This window comes from Dendrobates tinctorius, unplaced genomic scaffold (assembly GCF_039654945.1).
Source record: "Dendrobates tinctorius isolate UK_male_01 unplaced genomic scaffold, ASM3965494v1 ptg000166l, whole genome shotgun sequence".
NCBI classification, from domain to species: Eukaryota; Metazoa; Chordata; class Amphibia; order Anura; family Dendrobatidae; genus Dendrobates; species Dendrobates tinctorius.
Genome location: NW_027361833.1, coordinates 7167021 through 7191918, shown reverse-complemented (window position 1 = coordinate 7191918; position 24898 = coordinate 7167021). Strand labels below are relative to the sequence as shown.

The 24898-nt window shown below is 39.7% G+C and overlaps 1 protein-coding gene across 5 annotated transcripts in view; it reads right to left on the bottom strand.

The window, feature by feature from the left end:
* Nucleotides 1–22134: 22134 nt before the first annotated feature.
* The window catches only part of GK (glycerol kinase), an 88628-nt gene continuing 85864 nt past the window's right edge, over nucleotides 22135–24898 (bottom strand). For all 5 annotated transcript variants that reach the window (XM_073550672.1, XM_073550676.1, XM_073550673.1 and 2 more), the window contains one exon: nucleotides 22135–22817. In XM_073550672.1, the coding sequence (XP_073406773.1) occupies nucleotides 22804–22817 (14 nt within the window). In that variant the 3' untranslated portion in view covers nucleotides 22135–22803. The remainder of the gene's footprint in view (nucleotides 22818–24898) is intronic.

Genomic DNA, 24898 nt, shown 5'->3' with positions numbered 1-24898 from the left:
CAGTCAATAGGACCCGCCATTTGGCTGTCAGAATACCAAAGGTACATTCAACCATTCTTCTTGCTATTGTGAGGCAGTAATTAAAAATGCGTTTTGTTCTTGACAATCCTCTGCTACCGTACGGTTTCAAAAGGTGTTCTGACAGCTGGAAGGCTTCATCCCCTACACAGACAAATGGCATAGGTGGACCAGATGTTTGCGGCAGCGGTCTAGGAGATGGGAACTGGAAGGTGTTTCCATACAGTTTACGCCCCATGGCAGACAGTTTGAAAACTTGAGTCATTGGAGCGGCCATAGGCCCCAATATCAACAGCAATAAATTTGTATTCCGCGTCAGCAATGGCCATGAGGACAATTGAAAAATATTTCTTGTAATTGAAATATTCCGATCCCGATCCGGCTGGCTTTACAATGCGGATATGTTTCCCGTCCACAGCGCCCAAGCAGTTCGGAAACTGACATATCTGTTGAGACTGTTCTCAAATTTCAATCCACCTCTCTGTTGTGGGCTCTGGTAAAAACTCTTCAGCTAAGGAGTCCCACAGTGCACGGCATGTGTGCTTCACTATTCCAGATATGGTGGAAATCCCGAGTCTGTACTGGAAATGCAGTGACGAAAGGGATTCTCCAGTTGCAAGAAATCTGTGGGGAATTAAAAAACAATCAATTAGTTTAAAATCACAGCATTACATACCAAAACTCAGCTATAACACTTGGAGATACACACTACCACCAACAAGATTGCAGTGAAAGTGTGCTCTCTGATGCGAGGCATATCCAATAAATGTGGCTTACCTTAAAGTCACCATCAGACGCTCTGCGGGTGAAACAGAGAAGCGGCAATAGGTGTCTGATTTTCTTATGAGGTGTGCAATGCGCTCTACCAAGTAATCAAAATTCTCCATTTTCATCCGAACATATCCAAAAAATTTATCCGGGTTTCGTCTAAGGTCCATGCAGAGTGTAGAATAGACCCCACTCGTCATTCTCTTGGCTGTGATGGGGTGGATCCACAAACGTCGTCTACGATGCCTGATGCGCTGCTGTCTCGCTCTCTCCTTCTCCAGAACAATCACCCTCAAACGATTCGCCTCCGCTGTAAAATCCGCCAAATTCTTCAAAATATTTCCAATCACAACATCCATCTTCGCCAGTCACTTGCTCTTCTCTCCAACCTGCACTTTCTCCTCTACAACCTGTCAAAGAAGGGCTGTAGGAACACGGTATATATAGTTTTTCAGTAGCCAATCACGTTCGGACTGCCACAAGGGGCCTTTTTAAAAACCGGATCCAGCGTAATCCGTCGAAAAACGGATCGAAAACCGGATGAACCGGATGAGATGGATCCGGTTTTGGCTGTCATGCACAAGACGGATCCGGCAGAAAACCGGATCCGTCACATCCGGTTTTACAAAACATTTGCCGGATCCGGCGCTCCGGCACGACGCCGGAACGCGCCTGACGCCGAAAACCTGATGTGTGAAAGTAGCCTAAGGGGTCTCCTGATTCTTCCATAACAGCACCTAACATTTCTTATCCTTAAAGTGCTGTCACACTTAGCGATGCACCAGCGATCCCGACCAGCGATATGACCCGGTCAGGATCGCTGGTGCATCGCTAAGTGGTTGCTAGTGAGCTGCCACACAGGCAGATCTCACCAGCAACAAAGCAGGGGTCGGGGGTCACTACTTACCTGTCAGACGAGGCGATCCTGACATCCTCCCGCCCGCATCCACGCGTCTCTCGTCGGCGCCACAGGAAGCGCCGCAGGAAGCTGATGACAAGAAACGGCCCAGGACGTTCTTGCGCGATCAGCGATAACCAGCGGGGGAGCCAGTCGGAGGTAAGTATCACACATAGCGATATCGCTAGCAATATCACTGCTGCGTCACAAAAACCAGTGATGTTATAGCGATATTGCTAGTGATATCGCTTAGTGTGACAGGCCCTTTAGTTACGAGGGGAGATATGCTAATCCCTCTATTAGAGAATTGTTGTTTTCTTTCACAAAGAAACATTGTTTTAAATAGGACCTGGCTGGCAATTGTTCAAAAAAAAAAAATAGTTACATACGTTGTCAAAATCCCTGAGCTTCCCCGATCCGGTTTATTTTTTCAGCTATGCATTGCAAAGATATTCATATTTGACTCTTTTGGGGCTCAATTTGTGAAATCTCTGCTTGCAGTCTACTGGAATTTCTTCACATTATTGTCTGAGTGTGCATTTTTCACCCCTTCTTCCTAGATGTTGCCAATCACAGCTGGGCAAATGTCTGAGACTGATAGACCAGATACTGAGCTGTGATTGGCAGTGTCTTTGAGTGAGGTGTGAACGCGTACACCCCCCAGAGCAGATTGCAAAGAAACTCCCAGTTGCACTATGAGCAGAGATTTCTAATACTGCGCCTCAAAAGCAACAAATGTTAATATCTCTGCAAAGGAATGATGCAATGCAAAATGAGAAAAAAGAGGCAGAATGAGGGGTTCTGAGGGATTTTTACAAGGTATTTACCTAATTTTTTTAAGTAATAGGCCCCCTTTGAGTGGGAACAAATTCAGTGCACAGAATTCCATGGTATCCCAACTTTTTTAACATACATGTATTTCCTACTAGTCTTTGAGCCAATTAGGTCTGACACAGTGATAAAAAATCAATTACACTTGTTTATATTTAACGCCATCATGCATTAAAGGCCAAACCACAATAGTTTTTTTAAATTAGGGGACATAACCTGCTATCAGAATTGTATGGCAATAACTTATTCCCCTCTCTCAATTAAAAACACATGCATTGTCAGATGATGAGAGTGCAATTGTATGTAGGGGAGGAGTAGCTCTACTGACAGCTTTCAGATAATAGCAATTGAAGTGGTATGGACACCCTAATACACTGCAGGCATAAATTTAATATCAATTGTTTTTTTGGAAAAGAGAGAGATATGACTAAAGAATGGAAGTGAGAGAGGAAGGGAGGAGAACCATCTCAGTGACTAGGAGATACACATGATGTGCAATAAGATTTTGTATTATTTGTCTCCTTGTCATTCAGCCTGTGCTGACAGATATGTTAATTTCTTTCTTTATTCTGTGGCATTAGGCATTGTTCCATTTAGTGTCACAGTGTAGTCATACATGTGATTTTAGCACAGAGGAATGCCATTGCTAACCAGACTGGGAAACCAGTTTTTTTTATCCGTCAGACAGGATTCCTTTCCAGTGTAATCAAGGCTGCCATGCATTTTTATTTTTTTTATGGATGATTTCTATTTTGCAGTAAACATACTGTATACTATAAATGTAATTTTCTGAAAAGACTGTTGGTTACTGAATTTCTGCCTTTTCATTTTAATTACACTTAATTAGATTCTGGGATTAATTTCCTTATGTATTGTCTTTCTTTTACATAGTCTTTTAACAGTCTACTAGAATATTTTAGCTGTCATTTTGTTTGCTTGTGATATCATAATAACATTGTGAAAAGATGTGTTTGAGAAATGTCATTTTTAACTACATATATTTTTGAGCAGAAAATATAGACCTTCTCCTGGGTTTTGAAATGTTTATTAGGCTATTTTTCTTCCTCGTCTTTTAACTTGAAAAGCATTTTCTTCTTTCAACAATTCAATAATTTTGCATGTCAAATATAAAGTATTTAAACTTTTAAGGCATCTTTTTAATGGAGCAGAATTTCAATGAGTCAAATAAATGTAAAAAATGCAGATTTGGCCTTTTGCTAAAATCAAACTTTCATCATGTATACTTACAAAAAGCTCTGGTCTAAATAAAAAGAATATATTTGGTGGAAATTTGATTCAAGTTTGCCCAATTTTAAATATATTAAAATCATCTGCAAATCTGCTAAAGGAGAATGACATTCAAGAAACTTTGGAATACATTAAACAGTGTGCTCCACATTTACATGCAGTGACTTAGATGTATGTCATTATGATGTACACCATCTTACATGGCTATTTTTTGCCCTTATTTACATCATAGTGCTCATTGCAGGTTGTTTCATGGATTCATCCTAGACTTAATACCTTGAAATCATCTTATGGTTGAAGCTAAAGGCCTCTATGCACATTAAAAAAGCCACAACTTGCAGGATTAGCCGACCCTCTTATGTGTATGGAGACCTCCCAAATCTTCTCCAGAAGACGAAGAATTTGTCTTGTCGTTGGCAGATGAGCTTACACAATTTTTTTTAAACTGTCCACAAAGACCCTCAAATTTATAGTAACATCTATTTAGCGGTGAAATTAAAGCACTGATGCTCATGTTTGTATTGTTGGATGGTAGAACCTCGAATAATTTCCTCTGAAGGCAAGAAGGTCCAACAATGTTTGATTCCTATTACAATGTTAGGCTGGACCACCAGATTATGCTCTGGTGAGTCATTCCAACCTAGTTTCTCACACTGTTCGAGCAGTATCAGCGTTCTCTACGTAAACTGCATCTTCAGTAGATTGTAATTGCTGTAGAAGATTGTTTTATTAGTATTAGGTCTTTGAGAATAAGGGACCATTTAGTAGACTTTAAGTGTGATATCTGCAGTAGATCTTTCAAATATATTCCACCAATCAATAGCATTCCAATTACTGTGTAAGTGATAGTAAATATACCATTTGTAGTAAGAGAAGATTTAGATCTATAGATAATCATTCACTATGTCCAATATGAAATTCATTTCATGGACAACACCTTGCAGTCTGTTATCCCCTCAATGTACAGCTATGCTTAAAATATTGCTATTGATTTTTCTCCACTGTCAATCTAGCTGACCGGATTGTGAGCTCTCATAGCCCATTTTGTTTGCCGATAGTACAGAAATGCTCATGTGAACAGTTGTTATTTCCATTAATTAGGTCAACAAGCAGTGTTTCCATCCCTTGTGACTCATATTCCTACACTGCAGCAATTCACAGCACAGCAAATTAGTGATGGCAGGTAATCCAGATCCAAGACAACAGTAGCTTATAAAATCTAAATATAAAGTTATCCAATAAGTCTACCCATAAGCGATTAGGTAAAGCTATACAATAGTCTACCGCTATGCTAAATCACATTGATGATGGCAGAATCAGAAATATATTTCCCCAGTTGCATCAATTTTGCAAGTCTTCCAGGCATTCATTTTTAATATTACAAGAGCTGGTGTCTCCTGTCAATTCAATAGCAGCATCATAAAATCACTTTATTGTATTCTGTTCGGATGTAGGATGTGAGATAAAGCGGGCAATACATCAGCTGAAAAGTTAAGAGTATTTTTGAAGTAATATTATGTTGGATAGTGAAAAAGCGAAGGAACAAAATAACCCCAAATACTGTATATGGTTGCAGAAGAATTGCTGAAGTTTAACAGGGGTACAATCAACCATTCACTTTAAATCTTAAAATACAGTGACATAAAAGTTTGGGCACCCCAAATAAGTATCTGCCTCTTGTAACTCGGCATTGAAAAAATTATTAATCTTATCAAAAATCTTATCAAAATCCATAACTCCATTTGCTAAAATGTAGCCCAAAACTTGCAAAGAACCTCATCCATGCTTCCTGCAGACACCCATTATTGCACCATGCTCCAGTCTTCTGGCAAACTTCCTTTTATTTCAAGCGTTGACTCATCCGTGCAGAGCACCTGTTTCCATTATTCCACACCGAAGTTCTTATGATTTCATGGATAGTAAGTTGAGTCACTTGCCATTGTTTCCATGTGGAAGGTATACTTTTGGCCTCAGTTCTTCCATGAAGTCAACTTCTTGACATAATTTTCTGATCAATAGATGGGTAAACTAACACACAAAAGAACAACACCACGACCATAAGTCCCAATAAAGCACAAGATTTATTATTACAATCAAATAAAATCAGGTAAAAACAGGCATCAATATTTGGAATATGACAATTTTTGTACATATAATTTTAAATATTTGTATATTTCTTCAAATATATCAGAGATATGGGCAGTACCATCCCTATAGGACATACATTCACCTGGCAGTATTAAAATTGTGAAAATTGTGCATAAATTTAATCTGATAACTTACGTGATCAATTGGTGAAAAGTCACTATGTACCAGCTCAGATACCCACCTTTTTGGATAAAGTCCCTAATAAGGATTTGGGATGCTTTCCATGTGGTAATTGTGTTCCCTGTATAAATGTAGAACGGACAAAAACATCTTTTAACCAAGGTGAAACACGTACATTTAATATTAGACACCACATTACATGTACATCCAAAGCAGTGGTGTATTTTGCAGTTTGTCCATGCCGTAAAATATATATAGGTATGACTAAGAGACAATTGAAAATTAGGATTCGAGAACATGTCCTGGGTATCAAGGCAGCGGTGAATGAAAATGATATAAATGCACTAAAAACAATCCCGAGGCATTTTAAGCAATATCACAATTGTGACAGTACCAAATTGAGAGTCCGTGGAATTGACATAATTTCTACCAACATTAGGGGTGCTAATGTCAGCCGTAAGCTTGGACAATGTGAGACCAAGTGGATTTGGATCCTTAACACGGTCCAACCACTTGGTCTCAATGAAAATAACAGTTTTGCCCCATTTCTTTGACCGTTTTGAAGAAATTTGTGCTTTTAATATTTTTTAATTTTTATGTGTAGCACCTATTGGAGACAAATTTTAAGATATACAGCACTATACATAGGGTACACTTTTTAGATATTTATACATTATTTGATGATTTAATCGTGTTGAGAGACCAATAATGGTATAACATTTATTTTAACTAATATTTTATATTATGTATTTTAAAGTAATATTATTTTATCTTTCTTTTTAGTAAGTCTGGATATTGCTCCATAAAGGCTTGAATTTTATTCAATGTTTTTCATGGTGGATCCCTGTTCAAACATGCAACAGAATGAAAAGATATTGATATATATATGTGGACAATTATGTATATTCATGGTAGACTGTACATTATATGTATATCCTACACATTGTTTTCATATCTATATGCATAGATGTAAATTCATGTATGTAAAAATGTTTCTAGTCATGTACATATATACATCTTACACTTTTTCACATATTATATCTATCGGTATGGAATTAATATAGTCTATTATACATATTACACATATGGAGTACATGTGATGGTATGACAATTGTCTTTCCTTTGTGGTTGTGCATGTTTGCTGTTGGAGCAGGCACGCGCATGTGGCAGCGGTACGCTGGTAATCTTGGTTGGTCGCGTCTATATGCCACCAGGTATGCAAATATGCGGCCTGTTGACATGACATGACACGCCCCGCCTTGTATTCCCGCCTTCCCCGGTCATGTGTGCGTTGATTATCTGCATCTGACGTGATGTACACACTATATATTAAAAAAAAAAAGTTATAATTGATCCACCATATGTATGTGGTGGTCCCTGGTAACACTGACGCTATCTGTTTGTTTTATTATTGATAGCCATTATTGATAACCATTTTGAATATATGGCAGCTATTTGACGTTTCTTAGCAACACAAACGTTGTCTATCTGCTGGTGGCCATTTTCCTCCGGTCATGTGATGATCAGCTCCATGGTTTTGGTGGCCATCTTTTTGTGATCACATGACGGCCAGCTTGTTGTTTCTTAGCAACACCGTTTGTTTTGCCGCGGGCGGCCATTTTCTTCCAGTCGCATAATGACAAGTTCTATGTCTCTTAGCAACCTTGATGCTTTACTGACGGCCATCTTCTTCCGGTTACACACCGCCGGACTTCCTGTTTTTATGGACGCCATGCTTTTTCTAATAATGGCGTCGATGTTGTATACATACGTTGTCATGGAGTCACTATTGGTCATGCGCAATTGGTTGTGAAGTTTTTAAATATCTGGGCACACCTCTTATGTTTATTGGTTAAAATTTACACACACCCTTTTCTTATTGGTCTCGTTGTATATATATACCCACCTGTCTCTGATAGGCGCCACCCCCTGATGAAGGCTTAGCGCCGAAACGCGCGTTGGGGCAGGGCGTCTATCCCAGGAGACCAGGAATAATCCATATAGCACACTTTGTATGTCACATATTATGTATTTTTTTATTTGGTTTATGGTATACCGTTTTCCTAATCAGCAGACATACAAATTACTTTGTGACACCTTTTTGCGGTTTTTTGAGTATCACTTGTATGGTCTGCATAGGCATACTGACATTTTTTAATCACACTGAGCACAGCACTTTATTTAATGATTCACACTGATATATTAGCACTGATTGTTTTATTGCAACAAAAGCACAACACTTTATTTTATATGCACTTTATAAATTAATGGAATTGCAATTTTATTATTAAATTTATGCACATTTTTCACAATTTTAATACTGCAAGGTGAATGTATGTCCTATAGGGATGGCACTGCCCATATCTCTGATATAATTTTAAATATTTGTATGTGTCTTCAAATATATGCACAAAAATTGTCATATTCCATATATTGATACCTGTTTTTACCTGATTTTATTTGATTGTAATAATAAATCTTGTACTTTATTGGGACTTATGGTCGTGGTGTTGTTCTTTTGTGTGTTAGTTTAGTGATATTCACGACTGTCCCTATATTAGTTCCATCTTACTGGCAATAATCATACTTGTAATTTGAATTTATAAAGCATTATATCACAATTTGTTTGATTGAATTGCCAGTTCTCCTTACTTCTCTCTTTGTGTGGTGGTCAATAGATGGGTGGAGCTGGGTTCCACTAGTTGCTACCAGTTCTGTGCTTATGGGACTGCTGGACATTTTTCAATTTCATAATTTCAAAAGGGAGATGTGATGTTTTTACATCTATATCTACCCTCCTTTATGCTGCCCATTTCTTGGTGCTTCTTCGAAAGAGCGCAAACAGCATATATTGAAACTTCAATTGTTTTGAAATCTTTGCCTGCTAGAGACCTTGTAGATTCACTAGAATTACCTTGCGTCTCAATGCTGTGCTCAGTCTTGAGATGGATTATTATGACCTGTGACATGAAATGGTCTTCCATAACCTCACCTTTGTGGCAGAGTTTGGCTGTTTCACAGTTAGTTTTAAATTTCCTATACAGCTGATTCTGCTTCAGTTAATGATGGTGTTTATATCTACAAATGAAAATATGAAAATGAAGATCATCATGTATTGTTTAATTGGTATCTCCTACACCTTACTATAATCCTACCTTACTATAATCCTACAAAATCCCTGACATTGTGCAAGTGTACTAGAAGTATTGATGCTTCTTTGAAGTGCGTTCACACCAATTATTGCTTTGATTTAGAGGTATCTTTTGCTCATGCCTTTTGTTAATTGATAAACATATTATTAACACTTCTATTTTTAAAAGCACTCTTGCTTGTGGCATTTTTTCAACAACTGACAAAAAATTCTGCACAGTAAAAATTTTGCATAGTATGTGAAATAGGCTTAATATAATGCCATTAAATGTCCTGTTACTGTAAAAAATCCTTTCCTTTTGTTAAGCCAAGTCTTCGACTGTGATAGCACCCCATTCCTGTTCTGAAAATAGGAACTGATAGAGGGCATTTGACCCAGAAATTCCACTAGTAATCTTTTACTTCCCCAATGGCATCACGCTGTTAATTCTCTAGTTTCTGGGATATTATAATGGATCACCTGGTGAGGTGGATTCTCTAAGGTGTAGGTCAGGGCGAATGGCATGGGCCAAAGAGGGTGGTATAGTAGAGCATGTCATTAGGGATGTCACATGGATCAGAGAGGTCTAGGACAACGGAGCATGCAAGATGGCAGACTAACGTAGCAGCAAACACTAGAAGAAACTGAACCAGGTGCATCAATCCAGGACTTGTCTCAATTAATGGTTAATGGTTGAGACATATGCAATCAGCAGAGACATGGCTAACCACAGGACAGCAGTGATGAATAAGCAAACTGGATATTTGCTTGTAGAGAAGAGTACACACTGTTGCAACAGAGTTGTAAGTTTGAACATTACCAGTATTGTTAGAGATGAGAGATTATGCAGCATAATCTATGGAGGATTAAAAACAATATAACATACACATTTTTTTTTTTACACGTCTTTTTCCCTCTTGCGGGCAGCATATGCAGATGGCCGTTTGTGTACTTTGTGGACACCACAAAATAGTTATAGCAAAATATATGGATGTGTGTGTATACAGCTATATATGCATCTTCTGAAGTGCAGGCAGTATTTGCATATTTTATATACATTTTTAAATATGTATCTTTTTTGCTTTTAATTGTGAGCTGATAAAATTGTTTGTATATGTTTATGTACATTTTATTTTGTCATTCTATACTTGCTATTTAGCCATAATTTAGCTATTTTCTGAAGGAATCCAAAAACACTAGGTATAGAGTGCCAACAGTCTCCTCTGAAGAAGGAAACATTTTTCCCGAACGTACAAGAACTGGCAGATTGCACCGGCTTTCATGCACCATGGACTGTGTGACTCCACACGCTGCTATACCTCTGGTTGCATGGCCTTGCCTTTTTTTGTGTTCATGCACGGTACCGGCCGGGATGCCTGTTCGCTACATTGCAGCTCTACTTGCTTTTTATTTCGCCAAGGACTTCCGTACACCCACTGAGTGTGGCTCTGCTTTCAAGAGGATGAAACTAACAACTTTGCTAGATAGCATAGTGGTGAATAGGGTAATTAGCTACTTTGTTAGTGCATAGTGTTTTCACTATATTTGTCGAGCTTTTTAACTTGTAACTGGATACATATTGGCACAAATACTATGATGATAGGGTGGGCAAATTAGATGATTTATAAAAATTGAAGCATGGAGATAAACCTATTTGCAGCCTGGTTTGTCACTACCCCAAAGCTTGCTATTCAGTATATAGTGCACACATACTACCACTTTCATATTGTGAGCATATAATGGTTAACACTACAGCCTTGCAGCACTGGGTTCAAATCCCACTAAGGACAACATCTGCAAGGAGTTTGTATGCTCTCTCCGTGTTTGCGTGGGTTTCCTCCCACATTCCAAAAACATACAGATAGGGAATTTAGATTGTGAGCCCCATTGGGAACAGTGCTGATAATGTCTGTAAATATAATTGAGTAAAATAGATAAATACACACACGTGGTCAAAATTGTTGGTACTCCTCATTTAATGACAGGAAAAACCCACAATGGTCACAGAAATGAACAAATGAAAAAGTCAGACATTGTGTTTTTCAACCCTGCTTCCACAGAAATTTTTTAAAAATAAAACACATGAAATAGTCCTGGACAGAAATGATGGTACCCTTCTTAATATTTTGTTGCACCACCTTTTGAGGCAATCACTGCAATGAAACGATTCTTGCAACTGTCAATGAGACTTGTGCACCTCTGTCTGCACTGCTCCAGTTGTCTCGTGTTTGAAGGTTGCCTTTTCCAGACAGCTTGTTTCAGCTCTTTCCAAAGATGCTCAATAGGATTTAGGTCAGGGATCATAGAAAGCCACTTCAGAATAGTCCAATGTTTTCATCTTAGCTTTCTGACACTGGGCAGCATATTTCTCTAGAATCCCTTGATAGTCTTGAGATTTCATTGTACTCTGCATAGATTCTAGACACCCTGTGCCAGATGCAGCAAAGCAGCCCCAGAACATAACAGAGCCTCCTCCATGTTTCACAGTAGGGACAGTGTTCTTTTCTTGATATGCTTCATTTTTCCATCTGTGAACATAGAGCTGAGCTGATGTGCCTTGCCCAAAAGTTTCATTTTTGTCTCATCTGTCCATTGTGCATTTTCCCGGAAACTTTGTGGCTTGTCAATATGTAGTTTGGCATATTCCAGTCTGGCTTTTTTATGATTTTTTTTTTTTTGCCAACACTGGTGTCCTCCCATTAAGGTCACTTTGGCTCATACAACGACAGATGGTGTAATCTAACACTGATGTTCCTTGAGCTTGAAGTTCACCTTTAATCTGTTTAGAAGTTTTTCTGGGCTCTTTTGTTACCATTGGTATTATCCGTCTTTGATTTGTCATCAATTTTCCTCCTGCAGCCACATCCAGGGAGGTTGGCTACAGTCCCATGGAGCTTAAATTTCTGAATATGTACTACTGTAGTCACAGGAACATCAGGCTGCTTGGAGATGGTCTTATAACTTTTACCTTTAACAAGTTTGTCTATAATTTTCTTGCTAATCTCCTGAGACAACTCTTTTCTTTGCTTCCTCTGGTCCATGTTGAGTGTGATACACACCATGTCACCAAACAGCACAGTGAGTATCTGTAGCCCTCTATACAGGCCCACTCACTGATTCCAAGATTGTATACACCTTGGTGCTAATTAGTGGACACACCTTGATTTAACATGTCCCTTTTGTCACATTATTTTGTCCAGACCTATTTCATGATTTTTTTATTATTTTTTTTAAATTCTGTGGAATCATGGTTGAAAAGCAATGTCTGACTTATATTTTCATAGATTTTTTTTATTTATTACTTTTGTCAGATTCAAGTTATTTCTGTGACCATTGTGGGTTTTTCTGTCATTAAACGAGGGGTACCAACAATTTTGACCACGTGGATACCTATTGTGCTGTTGATGAATACATAAAGATTTTTGCAATTTAGCACACTTGCTGTGTCCTACATGTTCCTATGACGGACATACTACCACAAAGGTATATACTCATGTATAAGACGAGATTTTCAGCCCATTTTTTTTGGCTGAAAGTCCCCCTCTCGTCTTGTACACGAGTCATATACCTGGGGGTCGGCGGGAGAGGGGGAGCGGGGGTGTAAGAGATCATACTCACCCCTGGCGTGGTCTCTGCAGCCCCCCGCTTCTCCACGGTCTCCCTTCCTGCCTTTAGAGGTCACGTGGTACCGCTCATTAAACTCATGAATATGCGCATATTCATGAATGTAATGAGCAGTATCACGTAACCGCTGAAGGCAGGAAGGGAGACAGTGGAGAAGCGAGGCTGCAGAAGACCGCACCAGGATGGGTGAGAATAGCAATATTCACCTGTCCCCGGTCCATCGCTGCTCACGCTCTCTGCTGCTTCCTATGCCCGTGACGTTTAGCCAGCAGGGGGCGTGGTGATGTGGTAGTGCGCGCCATGCCCTCTGCTGGCTGAACAGTCACTGACAGAGGATGCACAGACAGTGGTGAGCAGCGCTGGACTGGGGGACAAGTGAATATCCCAGGTGCCGGGTCCTGAGCAGGAGAGGCGAGTATGGTATTTTTTTTTGCAGCAGCAGCAGGACATGGGGGCATAATATATGGGGGCATATTCTATGGGGCAGCATATGGGGGCTTATTCTATGGAGCAGCATGTGGGGGACATATTCTATGGAGCAGCATATGAAGGCATAATCTATGGACCTTCTTATGGGGCAGCATATAGGGGCATAATCTATGGAGCATTTTATGGGGCATCTTATGGGGCAATATCTATGGAGCATCATATGGGGCATAATCTATGGAGCATCTTATGGGGCCATAAGGTTTATGGAGCATTATATGGGGCATATTATTCTATGGAGCATCATATGGGGCATATTATTAACCTTTTGCAGCATTATATGGGGTGTATTTTGTATGGAGCATCTTATGAGTCCATCATGAACTGTATGGAGCATTATATAGGGCTCCTGATTTAATATGGATGTTCAAAAACATTTCACTTAGTGATGTCTCAATTAATTTTACTTTTATTGGTATCTATATTTATTTTTGAAATTTACCAGTAGCTGCTGCATTTTCCACCCTAGGCTTATACGCGAGTCAATAAGTTTTCCAGTTTTTGTGGCAAAATTAGGGGGGTCGGCTTATACACGAGTATATATGATACCCATTTATGGTTACAGGGTAGAGTGGGAGATCAAAACAAATTAAATAATTCCGCAAGAAAGCCATCAGTAAGTAAAGTAATGTCAAAATTGTATATCTTACCTACATTATAAACAGACCATCAAGTTATTTTTTTCTGAGTGCCTCTTTAAGAAATGAAACTGGTTAATTGCTTAAAATGTGATTATATTTGCATCTACTGAAAGGTGATATTTTTTCCATGAGGTGATTAAAACATATAAATTGCTAACTTTTAATGGATATTTTGCAGCAATCTGTTCCTATCAACATAAAGTTTCATGTTTACAAGTGTTTCTTTGCAAACTGCATCTGTGTAAATGATGCCTAGTCCCAAACAGTGGGATTATGAGTATTCTATTTGCTCATTTGCATAATACGGCCAAAATACTCAATGTAATCTAACCGCCAGCTGACCAAACAGGTTTGTCTTATTAGCTACATTACTGTCTTCACATCTGCCACAATTCAAGATATATAAAATATACAAAACAAGATGGTGTCCTTTACGGCTAATAGATTAGGTTTAGTGTTCAAATCCGAAGGATAAAGAATTTTTTTAATGTATTGACAGAATTGTCAATGGCAATTATTTTTTGCTCTGAATTGACATTTTGGCTTTTAAAAATTAGTTTTTTTTTTACCCAGAAAAGTTGTACTTTTTATCGGATGTTAGATTATACAGCTTTAATGTTTATGAAGCCTTAACTTTGTGCTTTTCCCCTCTTTATACTGCATTGGACCCACATGATCTTACTCTATAGAAGAAACTACTCAGGGTGATGATATTTCCCCAAACCAGTAATAGTGATGAGTAGCGTCGGACTGGAGCACCTTGGGCCCACCAGAGAAAATCATTCTTGGGGCCCACTATGTAGCTACATAGAAATAAATACAAGACCACCAATTTTGTGGTAAAACACGCTAATATCAGGGTATACTATAAGGTAATACACATCTTAATTATGTAGCAGGGGTTGGGGTAGCCCCTTCATAGAATATAATATAGCCCGCTCATAGAATATAATGTAGCCCCCCCCTCAAAATATAATGCATCTCCCTCATAAGGTATAACGCAGTCCCCACCATAGAATATAATGTAGCACCCATATAGGGTATAATGCAATCCCCCTCATAGTATGATGTAGCCCCCAGACTATAATGTAATCCCCTGAGAATAATGCAGTCCCCCCACAGAATATAATGTAGCCCACTCAAAGTATAATGCAGCCCCTCTCTACTCCATCATTGTCCCCATCACCATCTTTGCCTTCTCCCCCACCACCCCCATCACTGCCCATTCCACCACAATTATTGCCTCCTCCCCCACCATCATCATTGTCCATTTCATCACCTCCATCATTGTCTCCCCCACCACCATCATTGCCCATCATTGCCCATCACCTCCATAATTGCCTCCCCCCACCAATATCTTTGTCCTTCCCCACCACCCCTATCACACACACACAGCAACACATAGACACAGCACAGCTCACGTCCCGGCAGCCTCTTCCTCGCTGGCAGCTTTCTGTCTGAGACAGGACGCTGGATGATGACGTCATCCAGCTGGGCTGTCTCAGACAGGAAGCACAGGGCAGGAAGCAGGCGAGGTGGAGGACGGCACTCTCATCTGCAGACTGCAGTGCACACACAGGCACGCTATGCACAGCTCACCGCTTAGAAGCCGGCAGTAGCAGCAGATGATGTGAAAGAGCTGCCACGCGGCTGCACTGTTCACATCATTTACATAGCTTACTCGCTGCTGCCGGCGAGAGAATAGAGTGTGCACCGCTCGGTGCACACTACGCAGGGCAGGGACTAAAGAAGTATTCTCTGGTGTCCCAGTGCCTCAGTCCGACCCTGGTGATGAGTGAATGTGCTTGGGTAAGGTGCTATCCCAGCATGCTCATATGCTAACCGAGCATCTTCGGTGTACTCGAAAATATGTTCGAGTCCCCGCAGCTGCATGTCTCGCGGCTGTTAGACAACCGCTACATATGCAAGGCTTGCCTAACACCTGTGACACATGCAGCTGTGGGAACTCGAGCATATTTTTCGAGCACGCCAAGAAGCTCAATTAGCACATAAGCATGCTGGTATACCTTATCTGAGCACGTTCACTCATCACTATCAATGGAACTCTTACAATCGCATCAATGGGCAGAAATAATTCCATATTGAAATGGACACTCTGCAAAGTCTGGATTCACACATCCATGTTTCGCAGCCTGTGTGTAGGCCCTGATGGATTGGACATGGGTCTCTTAACCTGAACTCAACAGCCTTATAGTTAGAGAGAGAGTGTGTGTGTGTGTATATATATATATATATATATATATATATATACACATACATACATATACATATATATACACACACACACAGTTGTGGCCAAAAGTATTGACACCCCTGCAATTCTGTCAGATAATACTCAGTTTCTTCCTGAAAATGATTGCAAACACAAATTCTTTGGTATTATTATCTTCATTTAATTTGTCTTAAATGAAAAAACACAAAAGAGAATGAAGCAAAACATTGATCATTTCGCACAAAACTCCAAAAATGGTCCAGACAAAAGTATTGGCACCCTCAGCCTAATACTTGGTTGCACAACCCTTAGCCAAAATAACTGCAACCAACCACTTCCGGTAACCATCAATGGAGTTTCTTACAATGCTCTGCTGGAATTTTAGACCATTCTTCTTTGGCAAACTGCTCCAGGTCCCTGATATTTGAAGGGTGCCTTCTCCAAACTGCCATTTTTAGATCTCTCCACAGGTGTTCTATGGGATTCAGGGCTGGACTCATTGCTGGCCACCTTAGAAGTCGCCAGTGCTGTCTCTCAAACCATTTTCTAGTGCTTTTTGAAGTGTGTTTTGGGTCATTGTCCTGCTGGAAGACCCATGACCTCTGAGGGAGACCCAGCTTTCTCACACTGGGCACTACATTATGCTGCAAAATTTGTTGGTAGTCTTCAGACTTCATAATGCCATGCACACAGTCAAGCAGTCCAGTGCCAGAGGCAGCAAAGCAACCCCAAAACATCAGGGAACCTTTGCCATGTTTGACTGTAGGGACCGTGTTCTTTTCTTTGAATGCCTCTTTTTTCTCCTGTAAACTCTATGTTGATGCCTTTGCCCAAAAAGCTCTACTTTTGTCTCATCTGACCAGAGAACATTCTTCCAAAACGTTTTAGGCTTTTTCAGGTAAGTTTTGGCAAACTCCAGCCTGGCTTTTTTAGGTCTCGGGTTAAGAAGTGGGGTCTTCCTGGGTCTCCTACCATACAGTGCCTTTTCATTCAGACACCGACGGATAGTACAGGTTGACACTGCTGTACCCTCGGACTGCAGGGCAGCTTGAACTTGTTTGGATGTTAGTCGAGGTTCTTTATCCAACATCCACACAATCTTGCGTTGAAATCTCTTGTCAATTTTTCTTTTCCGTCCACATCTAGGGAGGTTAGCCACAGTGCCATGGGCTTTAAACTTCTTGATGACACTGCGCACGGTAGACTCAGGAACATTCAGGTCTTTGGAGATGGACTTGTAGCCTTGAGATTGCTCATGCTTCCTCACAATTTGGTTTCTCAAGTCTTCAGACAGTTCTTTGGTCTTCTTTCTTTTCTCCATGCTCAATGTGGTACACACAAGGACACAGGACAGAGGTTGAGTCAACTTTAATCCATGTCAACTGGCTGCAAGTGTAATTTAGTTATTGCTAACACCTGTTAGGTGCCACAGGTAAGTTACAGGTGCTGTTAATTACACAAATTAGAGAAGCATCACATGATTTTTCGAACAGTGCCGATACTTTTGTCCACCCTCTTTTTTATGTTTGGTGTGGAATTATATCCAGTTTGGCTTTTGGACAATTCTTTTTGTGTTTTTTCATTTAAGACAAATTAAATGAAGATAATAATACCAAAGAATTTGTGTTTGCAATCATTTTCAGGAAGAAACTGAGTATTATCTGACAGAATTGCAGGGGTGTCAATACTTTTGGCCATAACTGTATATATATATATATATATATATATAACCTACAGTCTTTTCATTCATCACAATCCACACTTGGACCTCACCACAAAAGACAGACATGTGATTGTAGCCTAGTTCACTGAGGTTTTCTTCTCATGTGCAGGTGACGACTACAGCTCCAAGTATTGTGGTTTTATATTTTATCCTGGCTGAGATACTTTTCTCATCAGTTGGAGACTGAGCATAATGTTCTCTGCAATAATATTCCCTTCCTAACCTTTATTTTCTCCTAATTTAATTTTGTGCCAAAGACATCAGCGGATGATATGCTAACCTATGTTCACCTATTATGTTCTCATGCTAAATTAAAATATCCATAAATAATTGGCGGCATTGCATTACAAACCATTGTGTCTCAGTACAATTGCTGTAACGGTAAGAAGCTATTTCTTTGTGTGTCATATTAATTTAAAGGGATCCCATCACCATGGAAAGTGCATGTTACCTGTAGACCGCGTTAATCTGCACTTTAATACCGACTTTGTCATGGAGGTGTGCACAGAGTGCTTATTATTGCTTACAGCACTATGAGCTGTGGCTGTAAGCATATCCCGGCACCATGATTGACAGCTTGCTGTACACAGATGTGCTGCAAAGTAAGCTGTCAAAGTATCCGGGCATTTTACTACAGTCGCTCACAGTATAGCAAGTCGTGCCATCAGCAGTGACTGTAACCACTCTGTCCATACCCCCCACGACTGAAAGCCAACAGCTACTGGAAGCCACGCTTTCAGTTAAGTGGTTGAGACTACAGTTGAGCGAAACAGGTCGGCCAGATTCATAAGTCGCCGACTTATGGCAAAGTCGGGTTTCGCCGACCGAAACTCGACCACAGCGTGAAGTCGGCAATGCGATCGGCAAAACGAGCGCCAAAGTCAGATTTTCCAGAATGGTTGTATGTGACTTTTTTCAGCCACTGAGCAAGTGGGCAACGAGATGACATGTGCAGCGTCGAGAGAGAGATTTCGTGCACTTTATAAAAAAAAAAAAAAAAAAAAAGCGGTCCGGCACGTAGGTGTGTTTACTGTCCTCCACTCCCTGCCGACTTTGCTTCCCCATTGACTTGCATTGGGTTTCGTGTTTCAGTCGGACCTTCGACTTTTCACGATAGTCGCCCGATTTCATTCAACTCGACTTTTAGAAAGTCGGGTTTCATGAAACCCGACTCGAACCTAAAAAAGGCAAAGTCGATCATCTCTAGTTGAGACGCATTTTAATGTTAATTACCTGCAGATTACCAATATACATATTTCTCTAGGTAAATTGCGTTTTCCAAGGTGACAGGTTCCTTTTAAATATCCATTAAATTCAAATTCAAAGAAGCTTTATTGGCAGGACTAAATAAACATAGTTTTGCCAAAGCAAGTGTACAAAAGGGAATGGGGATAGGGACTGTAGGGATGTTGGGTAGGGGTTGTAGGAAAGGTGGATGGGGGCAGATCCAGGATGGGGCTATAGAAGTCCATGGCATAGGGAAGGTGGATGGGGGGATGGGGGCAGATTCCAGGGTGGGGGCTATAGAAGTCCATGGCATAGGGAAGGGGGATGGGGCAGATCCAGGGTGGGAGCCATAGAAGTCTATGGGATATCATAGTTCTCTTTCAAGCAGTCTATGACATTCGCTCAGATATTGTGCTGCTATCTCCACTGCTCTCTCTTCTTCCCCCAGCAGGATATATGTTTTCTCTTCCTCCTTCATGGTGATGAAATCCAGGAAGAGATGTGAGAGTCCCCTACTGCTGAGTATTTGGAGCAGTGTAGTTGGAAGTGGGTCTCATCCTCCAGGGCCTCCTGGTCACAGTGTTGGCACAGTCTTTCCTCCCTGGGCTTGTAGCTCTGCCTGTGTCGGCCAGATTCGATGGCCAGACTGTGGGCACTGAGTCTATATCGGCTCAGGATCTTGCAGTCTCTGGGGTCTGGGAGTTTCTCCAGATATGGGGCCAGTCTGTAGTCTCTCTGTAGACTCCGGTACATGGTCAGTTTCTGTGAGCTGCTGATCTCGTTCTTCCAGTCACTTACGTACCTCTCCTGGCCTTCGTCTACCATCTTCCTGATTCTGGCTTTTGTCAGGTTGTTGTGATTATGTGATATTCAAGTGTTTCAGATTAAATATCGTATATTGTCAATTAGTAAGGCCTCTTTCACACTTCCGTTTTTTACAATCAGTCACAATCCGCCAGGTTTTGAAAAAAAACGGATCCTCAAATTTTTTTTGAGGATCCGTTTTTTTTCCCATTGACTTGCATTAATGGCGGATTGTGACGGATTGCTGTCCGTTGCATCCGTTTTTTGTGAGGATCCGCCAAAAGTTGCTGTCCGTCACCATCCTCAAAAATTTCAAAACGGAGCTTGTAACGTTTTTTTCTCTGGCGGATCCTGCAAACACTGATTTAACCCGAATTTCTTTCTGGGTGCCGGACAAAAAAAAAAAAAATTCTCTCTCTCTCTCTCTCTCTCTCTCTCTCTCTCCTTCCCGGCCAGCGATTCCTTTAAATTTCTTCATTTTCAGGATCCGTCTGAAAACGGATCCTGTGCCATCCGTTCACATCAGTTGAGAACGGATCCGCTTGTCCGCCTTTTTGGCGGATTATAACTGATGCAAAAAACTGAAGTGTGAAAGAGGCCTAAGGATTTTCACAAGCTACCAAATTTGGTCTTACTAATACTACCCAAGTTTTACTTCTCAATCTGATGATTTTTTCCATAAATATTTTGTACATTTCTGGATGTTGCTATTGCCCCTGAAGGCCTCTACTCAACTCAATCACCCTTAAAATTGTGTCTTTGATTCCACCTGGAATTAACCAATGAATGTAAGAGATATTGTAATGTAAGCAGAGGCACACTCTTGGCATGGTTGAATTGCTTTGTGCACCTTCCCATCTACCCATTTTCCATCTATCTCTACACTCTTCCTTGATTGACATCTGTGACTTAATAGGAGCCAAAAAAGACAGATTAACACAAGTAGGTGGGAAGCTGCACTGAACCAATTAGCCACACCAAGGGTGCACCAGATATCTATGCTTGCTTTGCACTGTCACATTTGTGCTGACAGATTTCCTTTATTCATTTATTGCACCATGTATATATTGAAAAAAACACAGTAAAGAAAACACTTAAAAACAGTATTTATTGGTATTGGATTACAATATATAACAAGCAGCATTTGCTAGTGTTTTTTTTCTGGATAGAAAGGAAATTGATATAAAGAGGATCTATTGTGTGTTTTAGATCTGATGTGTACCAAATACAAGGCTTTGTTCCCCCCAAGAACATTATCATTTGGCAACAGAAGGGCAAGCGTTGTTGGTTCTTTTTCCAGATTAATGGAACAAAAAAAAAAACTAGTGTAAACTGGATACATCCCTTGATATTAAATTTAATATAACAATTCCAGAATCAATGGCGTGACAAGCCATTTCCCTCGTACCAACAGCATAATATATGGATAACCTGTTGAAAGTTCCTTTTATTGCTTAGTATAAGAACAACTTCAGTAACTTATTGTAGTAAAGCTTTGAAAATACACATTACTGGGATGGTTTACACTATATTGCATTGCATCATGAAGCCTACAAGTGACTGAATGTAACTGGATGAAGGGTCTAAAAGATTATTAGGTTCAATTTACAATTATCATGGTGTCCATACAAAAAAAGTCACGATAATCTCTTTTCAAATGGGTCTTAAAGCATCCCGATGCATCACCTTGACTTATGTTAGAGTTAACTAGATTTCTGGCATTGCAGACTACATTATTCAGGTTATGAAAAATCCCAAAACCTTGACCCTAATAAGCAAGAGGGCGAACAGAGCCTTATTGATGGTGATGAACCTGATGTCAAAAAGAAGTTATGTTTAGTGATGAGCGCAAGTGCTCGTTGCTCGTGTTGGCCTAGGGTGCTCCGAGTGACCCATTCAAGTCTCCAAGGCTGTATGTTTTGCGGCTGTTAGACAGCTACAAAACCTACATGGATTGCTTGTGTTTGGCAGGCAACTCCAGCATGTTTTGTGGCTATCTAACAGCGGTGAAACATACAGCCTCGGGGACTGGACTGGGTCACTTGAGCATCCAAAGCAAACTCAAGTAACGAGCACTTGCGCTCATCACTAGTTATGGTATATATAGAGCAACATTAGCGACCGTTTGATATATACCTTGAATACTTCGTTTGCACCAACTCTGTCAAGCTTGATCACAGACTTTGCACTTGCGAATCAACACATTTAATTTAAATTAAAAAAAAAATCCCCAAATTAAGATAATTTGTTTTACTACTTCTTGACATCTACTTTACACAATATTAAGCCTGTAAAAAGTGTGATACATAGTACCGATAACTTATTATGGCTCATCACCCACATTATGAGAAACAAGACAATAAAATAAGGGAAGGTTCACATGTATAAATAGCCTTTGGAATGTAAAAGGCACAAATGCTTTAGAAGAAAACAAGTTGTAGCAAATATAATAGTCTGTGCCACATGAGATACACGTTTGTTTAATTTAACTTCCAAAAATTAAAGCTTCATCAAAAATATCTGTACATATTTCCCAATCAGTATTGTGTAATATTAACACTTCCAATAATTGGAATCTCCGAGTGCAAATAAGTCCTCAAGTAATTTCTATATGACAAATGAGGCTAGGACTCCCTTCATTGTAGAGATTAAGAATTACTATACACAAGTAAGTAAAAGGGACTGTAGAAGAAAACCGCTCGTGTTAGTTATTTACCAGGTCAATCAGCTTTTAGGAGGGGGTGCTGCTAAGAAAAGTGAACAGGCGGTGATTGAATTTTTTTAAAAAATTGTGCGCGGACACTATTCATATAGTTGGCAAATTCTTTCAGACTAAAATCATCATCTTGTTGGCAACAGATGAATCCAAAAATACCAACAGAAAAAAAAAGGGCAGAAATAACTTCATTTATCAAGTCCTGAAAAGAAGCACAAACAAAGAGTTAAAGTAGAAAAATAAACTACATCTACAAATGAAATGCAGTCAGTATATACATGTCCAAATCCTTGTATGTCTTTACAAATTAGTAATTGAATCTGACTGTCCTAAACTATGGGATATTTACCAAGCTGTAACATTTGTAAAATTTTCTTGATCAAAGAGTACGATGTGTGTAACTTAGTGACTAACGATGCCCAGATTGGTTTTTGTAGGCAAAACTTCACAGCTATTAGTAACATGCAAACAAATACTGTATGTCACAAAGGAAAATATAAAGGAGTTTTCCATGATTTTTTTCACTCTAAAAATTAAGAGCTGTATAAAATACTCACCTGTTAAATCTGCTGCTGCCCCAATGGTAATTAGAAATGAGTGAATTTATTCAAGAGGAACTAACTTCTTGAATTTTCCAAAACTTTATTTTCTCAAGAATAGTTTTTTTTGCAATTCACTCAGCTCAGAGTCACCAAAATGGAGGCTATTTTACTGAACTGAAAAGAGCTGGCAAGGAATACAAAATAAATAAAAATACTCACTTCATCACTCACCTGTCCTTTGCCCCCTTCCTTTGTGCCTCTTTGGCCTGATTGACTATGCTGGTGCTTCAAAGTTGGCCTCTGATGTCACTGTGCCTGTGCCGTTGCAGTGAATGTCATGACTAGTCCTTGGATGACGGACATTATGACGAGTGCCACGATGGCACGATGCACAGTGGTGTCAGAAGCCTACTTGGTGCAGGAAGAGCCGGCAAAGAGTCAAGCAGGGTGAAGAGGATGCATGAAATCAAAGAAAGCAAAAGAATGCAGAGGACCGGACAGCAATCTGCGGGACAAGTGAGTGGTAAGGTGTTCTTTGCCGGTTTACATCCTACATATATTATGCTTTGAGTTCTAGAGAAACTCCAGAGAATCAAAAGGAAAATTCAATTTGCGTCAAATAACTTAGATGTCACTCGAATGTCCCTGTTAAATTTGCGCGATTTGCCGAATTGGAACCTTGGCAGATTTGATCATCTCTTATGGTGGGTATGTTTACTTTGCTACTGTAGTCATGTGCTCACAGCAGCATTGACACCTGTGTGAATGGCAGATGATCCCTACAGCAAAGAAAACAATGGCTTGAGGGGACCACCACACCAGCAGCATTGTAGTGACAAAGCATTTAGCATGTGAATAGTGCTTACGGTATTTATTTTATACAAATATCTGCGGTTAATAAAAGGTTAATAAAATCCTGGAAAACCCCTTTCATTAATTCAATTGGGCAGTAATATAATATGTCTCGATGGATATAATGTGTAAGTAACGTTATGCCAAAAACAAGGGTGAAATTGACAGATCAAGTATAATGGAATATTTTTTGCACCTCTTATGCTTACGGGTTTGCTCAGATGAATATATTATACTTATGTGCTGGTCATGCTAAAATCAGATCACTCATGGACCATTGTTATGTGTGTTTTTTTCACATGGGCATAGTGTCCATGTGAAAAAAAAATTGCAGCATTCACTGGTCTTGTTCAAAATCACCTATTCAAGGTTGTAGGTGGGCAAAAAAAAAGTATATATAAAAAAAAAAAAAAAAAACACAAACAAATCCCATACAGATCTGGATGAGCAGCAGACGACTGTTCATATGCTCTTCTAAACCCGGCCTAAAACCCACTTCTGGAGACGAGACCTACAAATACGGACTAAAAGTGGTCTAAGTATACGGTTCTTTATAAGGTTTGATTCATGTATGATAAATTGTGACTTCATTCATATAACTTGTTAGCTAGATTATATTCCAGAAGGAACATTTCTAGTCACAAAAAAAAAAATTGTAGGATAGGCTTAATTGGCAGTAATCTGTCCCAACGTTTGATAATGAAGGAAGTAATTAATACACATTTCCCTAATTACAAAGAGCTTGTCTTTTCCATTTGAAGTAAATTGAATGTGAAGGACAACTGGTAAACCTGATTATAGCTACAGTATAGCCAGCACCTTACTAGTGTAAGCACATAATTGTATTTCTGCACCACCGACTGCACACGGAATGCAAGTGTCTACACAA